The sequence below is a fragment of the Kryptolebias marmoratus genome, linkage group LG1, assembly GCF_001649575.2.
Source record: "Kryptolebias marmoratus isolate JLee-2015 linkage group LG1, ASM164957v2, whole genome shotgun sequence".
NCBI lineage: Eukaryota > Metazoa > Chordata > Actinopteri > Cyprinodontiformes > Rivulidae > Kryptolebias > Kryptolebias marmoratus.
In genome coordinates this window covers 16,314,086-16,331,317 of record NC_051430.1, presented here as the reverse complement: position 1 = coordinate 16,331,317, position 17,232 = coordinate 16,314,086, and the positions used below count along the sequence as shown (strand labels likewise).

General features: G+C 39.9%; 1 protein-coding gene across 2 annotated transcripts in view; it reads right to left on the bottom strand.

The window, feature by feature from the left end:
* The window catches only part of si:dkey-40c11.2 (drebrin-like protein A), a 28,295-nt gene extending 12,129 nt beyond the window's left edge, over positions 1–16,166 (bottom strand). Inside the window, exon 1 of one of the 2 annotated variants that reach the window (XM_025008496.2) lies at positions 15,741–16,166. In XM_025008496.2, the coding sequence (XP_024864264.1) occupies positions 15,741–15,832 (92 nt within the window). In that variant the 5' untranslated portion in view covers positions 15,833–16,166. The remainder of the gene's footprint in view (positions 1–15,740) is intronic. The other variant, XM_017427967.3, reaches the window with a different exon arrangement.
* Positions 16,167–17,232: the final 1,066 nt, after the last annotated feature.

The following is a 17,232-nucleotide window of genomic DNA, read 5'->3' as shown; positions in this document are numbered from 1 at the left end:
TCGCTCCCTGAAGAACAAAGCACAACAAAAACCAGTCGATCTGTGAGTGTGCTTACAACACAGTAACCATATTGTGTCCCCTATTTAGCAAACTGCATCTTGGTCCAGTGAGTGAGAACTAACAGGCTAACAATCTGTCATTTTTTAATTTTTTTCTGATAATGCTAACAAGTGGCTCCAATCTCTATAATGCCACTAAACAAATGCAACATTTTTTTTAACTCTGTTTTAATTAGAATATGATACTAGAAGTTATTAAATTCTCCTTGGTTTTCCAGTAATGTGTGTGTGTCTTGCAGAAACATTAGCACCATAGGCAGTGCATAAAAGAAAAGCTACTGTGTAGAATATGTGAAGACATTTAAGGAATATGCCCGGAAAAATAAATGTCTTTGTCACAACAGGAGCCTTTTAATGGAGGTAAAACACAAACGTAACTCTGAGATAAAATGGAATAAAGACAGAATGCAGAAGGTAAACAAAAGACTGAAATATAGTAGGAATACTTCAGATTGTAGTTGAAATATATTTTGTTAAATTAATACAATAGATCTAAGGATCCATAGCTGAGGCCCTATAGTATATTTAGGGGTTAGGGTTTTATTTTTTTATGTTATTTGTTTTTTCCTTTCCCCAAAAGGTCTTTATCGTTCAAAAATCTGACAATTTGAGCAGGTTATACATTTGACATTTCAAACTCTTGAGGAATTCAGGGAGCAACTTTTCCTCTCCATGGAGATCGCTATACCTGCACCCCAGATGTTATGTGGTTGATGTATTCTTATTTCTTTTTTATGTCAGATTAACATCAATGAGAGTTTTACCTGTGGTAGGTCGTGACAACATGTTGAAGTAATAAAATACAATGTCTGATTAATTTTATACGAATATTGTTTTTTTTTTCTTCCCTGAATTGGCAGATGTTTGTACTGTTGCATCCTGTAAAGCGGTGATTGTCAGCCCGTGGGCCAGACCCAGCTCGCAAGCCTTCAGAGTGAGTTATTATTAAAAATGCAATCCAGCACAGTAATCAGTTCACTCAAAGTAAAGCAAACCCTGTCTTTTAACAAGATTCAGCAATAATCATGTCTCAATCAAAACGTCCATGTTGTTTTTGAGGCTTCAGCAGTGTCGGGGTGTCTATTAGTTGAGCTATAATGTGCACTAAACCAAATCAAGCTTTGGCTCAGATGCATACACCACTTCTTTCATTACTGCAATGCTGTGGTAGCACAAACAGCTTCAGAAGCTGTAAGTTCCCCAACTAACAGGCCAGATAGATCCCCACCACCATACACACACACACACACACACCAACAGATGGGAAAAACAGACTCTCTTGTGTCTCTACTCCAGCCCACCTCCAAACGTAGCCAGCTATGACTTCAGAGGGAAGAGAATTGAATTGAAAAGTAGGGAAAGAGGCCACCATTGAGGGAATGAGGAGCAAGGAAAAAAAAAAAAAGCAGACATAATCTGAAGCATCGACTTTTTTTTAATACGTGTGAAAGATCAAGTTTCAGCAACAAGACCACAGCCAGCTATTTGAGACAACTACATGTAACAGCAGAATTGCCATTCAAACGCATCCATGCAGTTTATAAACACAGATATGCACCCACACAAAAAAAAAGGCTCATGCTGACGTTTCTGGAAGCCCGAGCCAGCAGCAACAGGAATTGTTTGCTTGGGACCTTTCAGAAACACTTTACCTCCTCAGACATTTTATGCTCTGTCATTTCAGGATCACCGGAGCAGATGAATAAAACTGTGGAGGAGAACGCGTTGTCGACAACTATCCAAGCATTCTGCTACACCAGGCTACATTCAATTTGAGTTTGAAAATACACAGGAAACACCTCTATCGCACAATAATTTCTAAAAAGACTGGTTGAGATTTTCTTTCTTTCTGTTATCTAACCTGAACATATTTCTAACTACTATTTTAATATGACAAGAAATTGCAATGTTCCCTTTCTTTTCTTTGTTGTTTCTACATGTGCTGTGTTGATACGTCACCATCACAACTTTTCTAAATTCATCATTCTGACCACCATGTCCAACAACAGTGTTTCTTTCTTCCCCACTCTTAATCCTCTTGTGACTTTCGCAAGTAAAGGAATATCTTCTTTATTTTTGTTCTCCCCTGACTCCACCCCACCTAATCGCCGTGTCTCTGTAGCCTAAAAGCTCATGTCATCTCATAAGTCGTTTATTCATTCCAGTCTTGCTAACCAGGGGAGATAAGAGAGATTTTTGTTTATGCACACGGCTGCAGCATGACAAAGTGTGCATGAAGAAAAAAAGCTTGAAGAAAGTAGACGAGTAGCCTGGAGCTATCGCCAAGATTCACTGCCCAGGTTAAGCTCTCCATCCATTTTTTTTTCAGCCCCTTTTCTTATTTCAGATCCAGTATACATAACCTGAATGGTCTCACCAACTCCCATGTAGTCAATTTGTCAAGTGTGTGATTCTATCAGTGCAGTCTTTTGAATACTTAATCCAGGCTTTAGCTATGTTTTTTTTTTCTCTTTTTTCCCCCTCCCCTTTCAGCTCCTCAAATCCTTACTCCCAGCTCAAAAACTGACCTGGGCTCCCACCTCTATTTTTAGCTTTTCTCTTAGTCTAGCTCTCCTTCTGTGATGAAGCGGGGAGCCCAGAGACATCCCCAAAGCACAACTCACTCATTTCCTCTCTCCAAACAAGGGCAAAATAAGCTTAGCAAGAGCTGACTGCTGAAAAAGTCATTTTTCCTCTGCTGCCGAGGATGTTAGTCATACAGTGTTCATCAAGACACTCCAGGGGTAAACGGACTCCTACAAGAGTCTGGACTCTGGAGACACATGGAGGTTTATTGGTAATGGTTGGGTTTTTGATAAAAAGGGAAGTGCTGCATCACACTTAGCATCCTATGGTTGTGAAAATAATCGCATTTTATGACAATTATCACACAAATAACTACACTAAATATTTTGCATTTTGTTTTTCTATTTATGATAGTGCACATATTTGTGATAGTGATAGATTTATGAAATAAATACCAGTAAAAAGATGAATGGATACAGAAAGTAGGGGTTCCCTGGGGTGTCAGTTTCCAGGACTGTGGTAACTCGACCTTCAAATCTGATGAATTGTGAGCTCGTGTTTCTGTGGACTGAACCTGTTTCTCACAGATGCAATCAGACTCCATCAAACTTGCCACTGGAGAGTTTGGAAGACAAATGCACATCTGAAAATCTTTGCTGAATTCTGTGTAACGTATTAAGGCTTTACAGGGCCCGCTGGCCTCCTTTGGGGTTGGGTTGCAATATTTGGGTAAGGGGATTCATTCGGTAAAAATGTTCAGCTGATCGGTGTTTCAGGGGCAGCACGGCGGTGCAGTGGTTAGAGCTGCCGCTTCCTAGCAAGAAGGTTGCAGGATTGCCTCCCAGCCTGGGGCATTTCTGGGTGGAGTTAAAATGTTCTCCCCATGCATGCATGGGTTTTCTCCAGGTACTTTGGTCTCCACTCACAGAACAACAACATGCATGTTAGGTTAATTGGCTACTCTAAATTCTCCCTAGGTGTGAGTGTGTGTCTCTGTGTGATGAACTTGCGACCTGTCCAGGGTTTACCCTGCCTCTCGCACAATGACTGCTGGACATAGGCAGCAGCTCTCCAGAAGTGGTTAAAGAAAATGGATAAATGGTGTTTCTGGGAAATGAAAAGGATACCTTGTAAGGGGAATACAGACTATGAGATTGATTTTAAATCGACACATGTATTGTATATCAGATCACTTCCCTGTGAAATATATTACTTGTCTAATTTAGCTGGAGAGAGAGATGGATAGATAAAACTGGGATTTGTAGTATTGACAACAACTCCTCAGTTTACTGGTTCATCTATGTTCCTACCTTCAAATTTGGCCATGACGTCGGGATCATGACTGAAAAAACAACATCCCTGTAACAAATGACTGAACTGGGTTTCTTCAGAGATATGATGAGGAGCTCTGTCATCTAATAAGAGCTGACTACATCAAAATGGGTCAGCTGACTAGGATACTTCCTGGTCGCTTTCACTTAAAGGGTTTTTGGATACATCCTTCTGAGAGAAGACCCCAGGGAAGACCCAGACACAGCTGGCGGGATTATGTATCCTCCCTGGGCTGGTAATGGGATTCCCAAAAAAAAGATCCCCAAAGAGGATTGCTGGGGTGATTGATGTCAGGGCTTCAATCCTTGCCCTTTTTGCCCCTACCACCTGATCTCAGATATGCATCGGAGAATGGATGGATAGATGTTATAGCTGTTTAATAAATTAGTGGTTGATCTTTAAATTTTGATCTAAGTAATATTAGTAATTAGTAATATTAGTAATATTAGTAACATTATTAAAACAGACCTGAGTATATCTTTAAGTTATATACTGTAAAAAGCATTTTTACTTATCTATTTATTGATTGGTTGATTTTGGCATCAGTTAACACTTTAAGCATCATAAATTAAAGTATTATCATCATTCACATTCATTGCTTCATTTACAGCCTCCAAAGACACTGTGAATAAAACCAGCCAATGAAAAAGATTTCGGGGAAAAAAACATCCTCAATTTCTATAGAGAATGGTTTTATTACATAGTAAAATGTATTTTTTATCCAAGTGCACAATTTAGCAATAAAACCTAGAACTATCAAACTCATTCTCCACATTGTTACGTACTTTTATCTGCAGATGCTCCGTTTTTTTTTTCTCTTTGGCCTCAGCTGAAGTGATAAAACATTGATTTCAAAATGGTGCTTGTGCAAAACCTTCTTGGTGCTCATTAAATATCAACACAGTTGACCCAAATCACTGACAAACTACGAGCATGACAGTGATTTAGAATAATGTGACAGTAAGAGATTTTCATACTCAGAGCAAGTTGTAGAGGATTCAGTCAAGTGCCCTGCAGAAAAGCCACTGTAATCTCCATAAACTAAAAACCAATGAGTGTAATTAAATGAAAACTCTTGAGTGGTATAAAGAAATAAAACATGCTGGTATAGCTTCATAAGAAGAGAGAAAATCACATAATTATAGTAGCAGTATTTATAACAAAAAGACAAAAAGTTTACATTTAAGTTCAGTGTTCAAGTGCAACAGTGCTAAGAAAAGACACAAACCAAACAAAACTGGCTAAGAAAATATGGATCTCTGCAATGTTGGGAGGCAAATTCCTTTTTAAACCAAGTCAAATTCCTTGCAGCAGGGCTGAAGGTTATTAAGAAGAATGTAATATCCTGCTCTGGTTATTTTTACTGAAGACTACTAAACAAATACCTCTCCTGCAAAGAGGAGTTTAAAATTAAAGGTGCTCTGCACAGCAGTGAAATTGTACTACAATCATTGTAATATACAAAAGTAAAGATCTGTGTAGTTGTGCTAACTTTAGCTCTTTGACTTTATGAGTCTTTATACTTCAAATCCACAGCTGTTACTTCATCATACTACAAATGTTGATCTTAGCATTATTTCCATTATATTTATTTTTACCCCATCAGTTAATTTAGTTCTACTGTAGGTAACGAATCGAGAACGTGGCATCTTCTATGCAAATAAAGAATTTTCCTTCCATAACAGAGAATAAGCAAACACACATAGAGCAACAGAGGTTTGGTTTGAAGTCCACAAAGCTTAAACCTATAACTAAATAAAGTCCCAATCAAATGTAATTAAGCTTAAGATTTGCCTGAACAAAAAACGTGCCACAATCAGTAAAACCTAAAAACTGTTTTAAAAATTTCTGATTTATTTTTTACTGCTGCAAGAAGCCAATATTGATTCATCAAAATATTACAGAATCTAACTTTCATCTCAGTTACAATTATAAAAAAAATGATAAAACATAAATAGCGATGCATATATTTAATATCTAATGTGCATTATAGCATTTGCTCACACAAAAAGATATCACCTTCAACTGATACGACCATCTGCACCAATCTCACTAGAACAGTAACTGAAAATAAAATATTACACTTCTCCCACGTGAGGCTCTCACACTGAGTTTATGTACTCCGGATATTATTTTAACATCATGGTGTACACGAGCTTAAAAAAAAAACATTTTGTCTGTTAATTTTAAATTGTGAAACTTAAACATGTAAAATGCCTCACTAACAGAAAAAAAGACTTGCAAGACTCCAGTGACTTTGGCACATAAAAATGATAAAAACCATTGATTAGTCTGCATGCCTAAAATACTTTTGATAACAATTGCAGTCCGACGACACGATCCTCAAACATGCTGGCATAAAAATGTCACTCCTCCTTCCTCTTTTTCATCCCAACACACACAAAAAAATCTTCTAAGATATTTCTTTTCGACTACGATAGAAAAACTATTAAAATGAATAAATAAAACTCTGTGATGTTAATAATACTAATAATGATAATAATAATGGGTTATCTTCACTTCATCATCATGAAAAAGAAACTATTTTATTACTGTTTTGCAGTGAAGTAACTTTTAAACAGATGACGAATCATGTTTAACTCTCCTTTAAACAACAGCAGAGCTCATTTAAAGTATACTGTAATTGGGTCGCCTATTTGAAAACCCCCAATCATTTGCTCAGATCCACCCTGTGTGTCACACTGACTGATCTGTATATTAGACAGGGTGGAGGACACATCAGACTCCCCTGGAGACTATTACAGACCACTGCAGCTATTTTGCCCTGGAGAGAATAGTAAATAGCAGGAAATATGAGAGGGAAGATAGAGAACAAAATTATAGGAAAGAACAGAATGTGTATCGTTGCTAAATGCTGGAGAACTTGGGTAAAAAAATGTAAACAATAGATTGCATACAATATCAGACAGTGGGGGTGAGGAAGTGAAGGGCAGAGTGGACTGGATGGAATGCTGTAAGGAGGAGGAGGAGGAGGAGGAGGGAAAAACAATCTCTGTTCTCAGCGGAACGCAGAGCCAGAGAAGTTTGGAATATGACAAACTAAACAAATAAGTAATTAAATCGCTGCCAAGGACGAGTGAAAGAAAACAACCCTCCCTGTGCTGAGGCGGATGGAAAAAAAGTGTGGGGGGTTTTGACAAAAAGGGCAAAAGAGACTAAAAGTAAGCTACTGTTTATTATTGTTAATTCAAAGTGTCCTTAGATTAGCTCGCAACAAACAGACAAACCATACTATTAACACTGACGCTGGAGAAAGGCAGTGAGCATGACATTATCAGGAGGGGAAACACTGTGTGGACAAAATCCATCCATCCATCCATTTTCTTTACCCACTTCTCCTTTCTGGGTCTCCAGCAGTCATTGTGCGAGAGGCAGGATAAACCCTGGACAGGTTACAAGTCCATCACAGAGTCACACAGACAAACAAGGCAAACAATTATTCACACTGTCACTCACACTTACAGACAATTTAGAGTTATCAATTAACCTAACATGCATGTTTTTGGTCTATGAGAGGACATCAGAGTACCCAGAGAAAACCCACGTGTGCACTGGAGCACATGTAAACTTCACACAGAAAGGCCAGGAGGCAAACCCGCGACCTTGCTGCTGTGAGGCAATATCACTAACCCCTGCTCTGGCGTGCCGCCTCGTGTGGGAAAACAATTGGTCTCATATTACAGCCTTGGGATAATCCACAAATAACGCTGACCAGTCATTGTGCAAGTGCAGAGCTGCAAACGTTACTCACATAATACTACCGTTTCTGCCTGTGATATGCTGTAATTATAACCATCAAGAAAGGTAAGGGTGTGTCAGTGTAGTGTGGGCTTGTCGGTGTGTCAGATTCATTACATCTGAAGAAACAATAGCAGAACTGTATTCATTGAAATAAAACCTTGAAAGCCTTGGAAACTGTGAAAGTTAATGGTAATAGTCAACAGCAAAAGTACCTCAAACTTGCAACTTTGCTCAAAAGTCTCACTCACAAATATGATTCTGGTATTTTTATATTTACACTAACTTACGCAATTCCTGTTTTAAGTTCTCTTGCCTCGTTTACACACGAACCAATTAAGCCAGCCAAGTCCCATATGACTACATAATGAATTTCACCATCATACAATCACAGGAGGATTAGTATATGACTCAGCAACCTGACATGAATTAATACACCTAAATGGTGGATCAAACATCTCCCTCATACCACATAAACGTGTTGTTGAGATCTACTTGCTGACATCCAAAATCATTTGCTGTACATAAAAGGAAAAATAGTTCTCTTGATGATTAATATTGCACTTAACTTTTGTAGATGACTCGTTGCACACACCACACGCCAACATGAATCAACAGTACCCCCCTCCCCTTCCCAATTCTGCCTCAATGATTCCACACACAAAAAAGGCATTTTAGGGCTACCTTGAAAGTGTTCAGTGAAAGAAGCTTAACTCCACACAGTATTAAACACAAGCCCACTAAAGAAAAGACTGATAGGCCTTAAACACGTGCATATTCCCACTCAAACTTGATACTTGTTGAAAAAAGATAGCAGCTCTTTAGACTAAAATAGAAGTGATACTACCGTTGAAGCTTTACATTGGGGTGAGTTCACTGTTGTAAAAGTGTAATGGGGCACATAGGGGGAGAGAGAAATATCTTCAGGTTGGGAAAAAAAAAACAAAAACATTCAAGTGTTCACACTGGGAAAATGATGAAAAGCACCAGGGTTGATAGACAGGTATAAATGAGTTAGCCAACAGGAGAACATTTACCAATTGTATCATGACAGAAAACAATCAGTGTGTATCAGTAGGGGGCAAAAAAAATGTAGTTAACAGTGTCAAGTGTTTTTGTTGAAAATAACAATGGGTAAACGTTATCTGTCGCTATGTGGTAAACTGTTATTACTCAGGGAAGTATGTGGCTTATTCAGAGAGCTATAAGCGACAAGGCAGAAACAGACTTTTTGTTGTTGTTGTTGTTGTTGTTTTTGTTTATCTGTGTGTGTGTGTGCACAAACTTAGATGGCCGTAGAAAAGTGGGGAGGATCATGATAAATTCTCTAAAATCATGGTCCTCTGGGATTGTTGGGGCATTTCCTGTACATGCTGTTGCACATAAATACACACACGCATAGAGGGAAACTCCTAGTTTGTATGAAAGTTATGAGGGGATCAGTAAAACCAAAATGACAGCTTATTTTCAATCATTTTTTTTCTCAGGTAAACAGCGCAAACGCTCAAGTACATGTTCACTTACATCCTATTTGGTTCTTTATCTCTACAACCTCTCCTAACTCTGACCTCTTTGAAAATTTCTCTTCACCATTTCACCTGTTCTCTCATCTTTTCAGTCATTCCACACCATCAGTCTTTTTTAAGTTGCCTCATCTGCTGATTCTACTTGAATGTTTTGTCTGGACCAGCAAGCTGAACTTGTCCTCAATTTACTACAATTATTTCTCTTCCTTTCCACATCTCACCTTCTTATGCTCCCTTTGTTTCTAACCAAGTGCCCTCGACTATTCATTTCGAGCCCATTCCCAGCCTTTCCCATCCCTTTCCACTCATCTCCCTCAATTCATTCAGTCTCTCTTGGCAAACATTCAAGCTTTCCCACCAGGGTCGTCAGGACAACGCAACCCCGTCACCTCTCTACAGCTCAATCCCACCATCAGCCAGTGAACAAACATGACAGGAAGAAGGTAAAAGGAGTTCCCAGTCAAGGCCTTTCATTAAGCGTTTGGTGTAAGATGCTAGCTAACCCTGAGGATGTCAGTATTAGAACAAGGAAACTGTCTTGTAACCATGGTGAAGTAGAAGCAATTTAAGAAACTCAAAAGTGCATGATACCTCAAGTAGTCAGGACAGCTATGAGAATAAGAGAGGGGTGTGACTTTTTTGAATACTGCCAGTCTGTGTGTATGTGCATGTTTGTATCTGCAAGTCTGTGTGTGTCTGATGATTTCATAATTGTGCAATGACAAGCAAAATAGCCTTGAATGCTATTTGTGTTGGTCTTGGCATAGACAAACATAATGACAGAATATTTCAGCAAGCACTTGGTAGTTGCGCAACATTCATTAAGGCTCTGCAAAGCCAATGCTCAAGACTACCCAGCAGGCCTGAAACCCAAATGCTAGAGAGGAGTAATGGGCTTAAAATGAGAAGAACTCTGGTTCACATTAGCTTACAGCATTCCAAACATTTCCACATGCAGAGAGTTAGTTTGAACCCTAAAATCTGTTTTCAAGCAAGAAATACACGCCATTTAAACCAAAACAGGAATTACGGCAAAATCGTGATTGGACCTGTACAAATGGTGCGTTCCATCTGTGCTCAGACGTCAAGGATTTTCCAAGAACTGGTCTTTTGACTAATAATTGGAAAGTGGTCAACTCAAGTGTGTCATCATTAACAGCTCAGATTACAAACATCTGAGGCAAATGCAACAGTGTGAACATGAACTGAATCAGTGAGCTGACTGGATTAAAGAATGGGTCTCACTATATCCCAATTCAGGGCTCATCAGTCCAAGAACTGTAACATTATATTTCATTATACAGGTGTGTCCCTGTACTGGCTATATTAGAATTTGTTTCAGAGCCAAACACTCAGTTTAAAATGCCATTTTCAAACAATAACCCTACCTCTACCCATGTGTCTTACTCCAACCTCTTGCTCTTTAATTTTAAGTCAGAAAGAATAACTAACAAAGTATTACACAGCAACACAAAACACCCCCTCAAGAAATCACTATACCATCAGTTGTTGCCATTTCTTTCTACATAAACAGGTGTGACATCAACTCGCCCATAAGCAGTACATGGAAACTAGTTTTTAGGCTTGCAACAAACTTCATGTGTTATTTTTTTATGTTTGTTAGGTAATAACACAAAAATATAAAAACATAATACATCACAATAAGATAAACTAGTCAGTATAGTATTTGTTGAGACAATAAAATTTTTCAATGAAGTAATATGACATTATGGTTTGCTTTTTATATGGTTGTTAAGGATAATGGACAATGACACCAAATGTGAAAAAAAACATCAGTACACATCAAACTAAGAATTGCACGGGGTGTTGTGACAGTAACACAGAACTTAACACAGTAGCACAGAACATAGTAGCAGAACTTAATAAAAACCAGAAATGTCACACTGTAGATGCAATGTCTTTTGTTACTGAATATGTTTATTTTGATCCCGACCGATATCTGACACCAGGACAAAAAGGAAAACAGGAGTGCCGCATAGCCATGCAATTTTAATAGCCAGTCTTTTTAGTCTTCTGTGTGGTAGCCACGCTTTTGTCAGTTTGTGGTCTTTCACCCAACAGATTAGACAAACATAAACAGTAGAGGCAAGCACACACAGCACATATTCCATGCTACCCTCCGTAGTCTTGTCTCATCACGCTTAAAACCTGCAATTACTCTGCAGCTTCATCACGGTCCCCCCTTGAGTAATCTAAACAATATTTAAGAAAGGAGTAAGCAGTTGTTAAGTGATAACTAAATAAATCTTTCTCAAAGTTTATCTAAACAGAGGTAAAATGTATAACAGCCATTATAGCGTTATTATTGCCATTTTCCAGCATGCCACCCACAGACTCGCTGACACAGACAACTGGGCAATTTGACGGTTGTGAACACAGTGCAATGCAATATCTTTTTAATCTTTTAAACAGAAGATGTCTTACCGATAGGACACTTATTTGCTTACTTTTTACCCTGCTCTCACAACATAGGCATTTCAATTGGAAATGCATTGAGTTATGTTTGGCTCTTACATTTAACAAACAAAATACCCCAAACTGGTACTGTAGTTGTTTCACTGCAAAAGTATTTTGCTGGAAATGAGTGGTGATTAATATCACACAAATAGCCAATGCACGATACTGTTGAAAGAGCAGAGACAGAGAAAGACAGCCGCAGAAAAAAAACAGAAAATGAGTTCAACATGCATGGCCTTTGCCTTTTCACTTATGTAGTTATTTTTACCAAAGATCAGTTACAAATTAGTCTGTTTTGTCTAGCCCTTGAACTTCTTTTTCAACCAGTAAGAGGAAACCAACATTAGATTGCTCGTTTCCGTTCTGTCGAGTTATCAGTCAGGAGATCAAAATCATTTCCCAGCTAGATGAGGATTGTGCAACCTCTGAGTCAAAAGATGGTATTATCATAATTCTGCGTGTCTTTGTGAATAACTATGAAACTGAGCAAAAAGCAGAACCCGTCGAAGGAAGTTCCAACAATGAGTTGCTTTGTGATATCAGTGTTTCCTACTTCATGATCATACACAGGTTGAGAACACTTGAGCATGTGCATCAATGCACACACACACAACTTGCAGGTTTCTTCCACCCGACAAGTAACTTTAAACTTTGAGACTCTTTAGGTATCAGGTAATCATGCATGAGCCTGTGGAAACTCTGGCAAGTAGGAGCAACACCAACACCCCAGGCCTCTGCTGAAATAAAAGGTCCATCATTTATCATAAATGGGTAAGAAGTAGTTTTTTAACAATGTTGCCCCAGACAAAATGATGAGCCTTCAAAGTTTTTCTTTGCAGATTGGCTGCCTTTTCAATCCTTTCCAATCCAGTTCTTATAGATATCTTTCAGTGAGATATTTTTGTGCTTGTTAAGCCACTTACAAAAAAAAAAAGATGAATAATTTCAGCCATAAAAACCTACACTTGACAAAAGAATTAACTGTTTAAAAATGTACCAGACAAGGTAGAATAGAGCCGTTTTAATCAGTCTTTGAGCACTTTATTAGCTTCTTGTTACAGAGATTAAATTGCCTTTGCTTAATACAAAAAAAAAAAAAAAGCCAAAAGTACAAAAAGATTTACAGGCAAGAAATAGTACTTTTACACCAACATTTGGATTCCTAATGGTATGGTATGCAATAAATACACCAACTGAAGAGCCTAATGCAACCTATTTATTTTCTTTACTCATTTGTTTCTGTTCAGGGTCCCAGGAAGCTGGTGCCTAACTCCAGCAGGTATTGGGCAAGAGGCAGGTTACACCCCGGACACGTCACCAGTTCATCACAGGGCCACAAAGCGACGAACAACCATTTATGATCTCACTCACAACTAAGGGCCAGAGTAGCCAATTAACCTAACGTGCATGTTTTTGGATTGCATGAGGAAACCGGAGCACCTGGAGAAAGCCCAAACATGCATGTGAAGAACATGCAAACTAAACACATAGAGACGCCAGCTGTGAGTCGAACCTGCGACCACCGTGCTGAGAAGCAGCAGTGCAAACCTACTGCTCCACACTACAGCCGCCAATAAATGTAGATTGCTTATGTAACATATTGATTTTTTTGCCTATGGCTATGTCTTGTTGGAAGCAAAGTATAAAAAAAAAAAAAAGGGATGCTGAAATGCCTTGGCACATAGACACGCGGTAAAGAACAGAGTATAAAAGAAAACTAGATAGTGATATTGAAAAGACAACTTGACTGACGTATGAATTCACTGTTCAAACAGAGTAATCATGTTTCCACAATGAAATCAGATATTTACTTTGTGTGTCAGTGCCTGACTGCAATAATTTCTACCAGAGAAAACTTTCCACAAACTTGGCACACAGTATCAAAGTGGCCTGAAAGAAAGACGACTTTGGGGAAGTTGTGTGCAACCCCGACATGGCCCAAAGATTCTGTAATTTCTGTAATCATCTGCCATTCTAACAAATTGCTCAAGAATCAAGTAGAAAGTCCTATCTGATGTGCTTTGCAAGACTGAAACGACACTCAAACGTGTTTTTTGTTTGTTTGTTTTTGTACATTCCAACTCCACTATATTTTACATATCTGGCAAACTGGTGGAGAACTTTTTTTAATACTTGGCAGGAGGTAAGAAGAGCTGCTTTGTTTGTCTTTTAATTGCAACAGAAGTGCTAGACCTTTTGCTTGAGAACTGTTTTTTTTGTCTGCAAAAGTATGAAGCAAAGAAAGAAATGGAAAACGCAAATGATATGAATCTTAATTCCTCTTGCCTGGAATTGGAATTCTTGTTGGGAATATGAAAGGAAACTTGAATTTTCACTGTTTATCTTTCTTTCTGTTTCTCAAAATACACAAAAAACCCACATAACACATGCACACAGCACAGATTTTCAGCCAACTGTAGGAACACAAGGTTCAGTGGTGTAGGCAACAGGGACCTCCAAAGCTGTATGCAGAGCAAAGAGGTCTGAATGAAGGATGCATTGAAACTGCTCCTCTTTTCTTCAGTCCTGGCAACAAAGGCTGTTTCCCATTCAGAAGAAAAGGTCATAAGATAATACACACAAGAACCCCAAGGTCACAAAAAAGTGTGTGTGTGTGTGTGTGTGTGTGCGCGGTTTTTTATGAGAGACAGAGGGGGTTCAACAAAACATGCAAACTTTCCATGCAAACCTCCCAGCGCCTTGAGCTCGCTACAGTTCCCTTTGCAAGAAGCACATTCAAAACTTTGTATTTTTTTGCATGCACACACATCAAATACTTCCAAAACACACACACACAGGCTCCTGTCTCAACAGTCTGACATCAAGGGTCCCCCCCCCCACGCTTGTATCCATTCAGTTACAAGGCCATCTAAACTGAACTCTGAAAGTTGTCTTTCTTGTCCGTTAGGCCAAAGCAAACATCAGGGGAACCTCTCTGAATCAATAAACTGCTTGATCGGTGAGGTGTCAGTGCAGAGCTGTTGCAGTTGCATTTTATTTTTTTTCCCCAAACGGAGGAGGGAATGCTCTGAAGCCCGTTTCCTGAATGGACCTGTCAGTTTCAGACTGAAGCCAGGAAGAAAGTGGGAGGAAAGTGGGCAGGGAAACCTTGGTGAAGAATGAGATGCAGTGCAGAGGAAGATGAAACAAAATGGGCAGACTTGCGTCCAACACCTCCGGACGAGCGTGTGCCATGTGTTTCGTGGAACTTCTCCTACGTGAATTAGTAATGACCGGTTTGTGCCGAAGGGAAGAAAACGCCAGATTCGAGAAGTAGACGGGTATTGTTTGGAAAGATGGATGTGTCACCATGGTGACAGACCAGCCAAACTCTGTGACAAAAGGCACAGACAGAGCAAGGTATCTGGTGATCCAGTTACAACATGGCAGGAAACTCTAAATCGCTCATTTCAGGTTTATTAAAATGTTCCAGTGTTTAACCTCAAATTCAAACTACTTCCCATTCCCAAAACTTGATTGCACTCGCTCGGATTGTGCGTCTTACTTCATCCCTGAAAGACGGTGTTCAGTAAGTCTCCCCTTGACAGCTTTATTCGTTGTTATTAGTAGCGTGTGTTGGTTTTATGAACGTGTATGAGGCGCTACCTGTCAAATTAAAGAGTCTCTCCCTGAAAGACAAGCCCTGTCAGAGATCAGCAGGAAACATGATCCCATGAGAGCTTCCATGAGAGCAGGCCAGGTGATCAACACACCTGAGACACCTGGCCGTCGGAGCATCGCCTTATCTCTAAACCTGTCTGCATACATGTGGGTGTCCCTGTGGGACCTCAGAGGCTGCGTGAGGTCCCTCCGTTGGCCACCTCTACATCCGCGACTGGATTAACGCAAAACAAGCCACCGATTATTGCGCAACTCCGCGCACACCGTTACGACTTTAAAAAACAAAAACAACGAAAAACAAAACGGGAGAGCACAAAAAAAATGTTTCAAAGTTTATAGATCGCCTCATTACCAGGGTGCACCGTTACCCATTTGCGTTTGGGCTCGATTAAAGCCAGAGAACAGAAGCAAGTTTTGCCCAGAGGGACCAAAGGTTACCAGTTGGTGGAGGATCGGGGGTTGAGGATGTCCTCTTTGGCCGTGATCAGCGACAGGCTGTAGGTGTCAAGGTTGACCGTTTGCCTGCTCATGGTGGCAGAAAGTTCCCGGACCACTCCCGCGGCTTGCAGCCTCCACGGCTCTTGACCCTTTTTGGGTGGTTCGGTGTTCTTCTGCGTGGTCGGCACGGGAACGCACCGGCTGCGAAACGCGTCGGCCGAAAGGGCAGCCAGAAAGCCCAGGCTGCGTGCGCGGAAAAAGAGTCTGCAGGTTCGGCCGGTGGTTCGATGCCCAAAAGCGGAGCGAGGTGTGCGCGCCTTGGCGGAGAAGGAGGGTGTTCAGACTGCGGGCGCTGCTCTTTGTGCAGCTGGGGGAGAAGAAGTTCGCTGAGAAAAGCCCCACCTCCTGTTGAGAGAGTGGAAAGCGTAATGACTCCACTGGCTGGGTCATTCGCAGGAGAGGTGTTCACAGTCCAAGTAAATCAATCAGCAATAAAACACTAATACCTTCTCCTGTACACTGATAGTCTGTTTCCATCAGAAGTCTGTCCTAAACTATGCTCACAAAGTTCTGAAAAGTTGATGTTGCATCATCACTGCCAACACATTCAAAGAGTTGTTATTATTCTTAGCATAGTTGTTTGATGTTCTTTTTTTTTTTGTTGTTGTTAAACAAAAGTGCATTTTTTGGGTTCTGACAGTCTTTCCTCAATCTCTTTTTGTCTCCGAGCTGGCCCCCACTGGCACTTGGCAGCCTCCAGAAAAAGCCAAAGAGGAGCCAATTTCATGGGAACCAGTCTGAGTCAGGCAGCACGGGGGAGGCTGTTGCAGTTTTAAAGAGTGACTGGAGGTCTTTTCAGTCACTGCCCAACAGTCCACACACACACACACACACACTGACAACACATAGACATAGCCATGCACACAACTCATAGTTCCACACATATATGCTGTCTGGGAGCTCCAGCTACACACGCACACGCTCACAAATTGGTATTTAGTCGGTCACTGGTGCAAGGGTTTTAGGATCTTGGATTATAGGAATGTTCCTGAGCTCTTTAATTTACTTAGCTGCCATTCTTAGATAATCCAGGACAGATGCCAAGGATCAAAGTCACAGGCTTTAATATTATAAAGTGTCAGGCTGAGGTTCACTTGTGTGAATTTTGTCCCTTTCAACAAAATTTAACAATCCATCTCAAGCCATTTTGTTCTAAGGTTTGATGTGGAAACGGTTTACAAAGGCTGAGCAGGATTGACACAGCCACCCATACAACCTCTCATGAGGGGAAACACTTGTAAAGTTAAGATTCTCCATGATCTCTCCATTTGTGTAACCTTTACTGTTGAGATCCTTTTTATATTTAAAGAAGTGCTGCAAAAATAAATCATTCAAATAAAAAAAAAAACTAATTTAAGACTTTTAGTTCCTAGATCTATGGCTGATGCATTGTTGCTGTGAGTGTATCTGCATCATTTGAAGAACTGGTAAA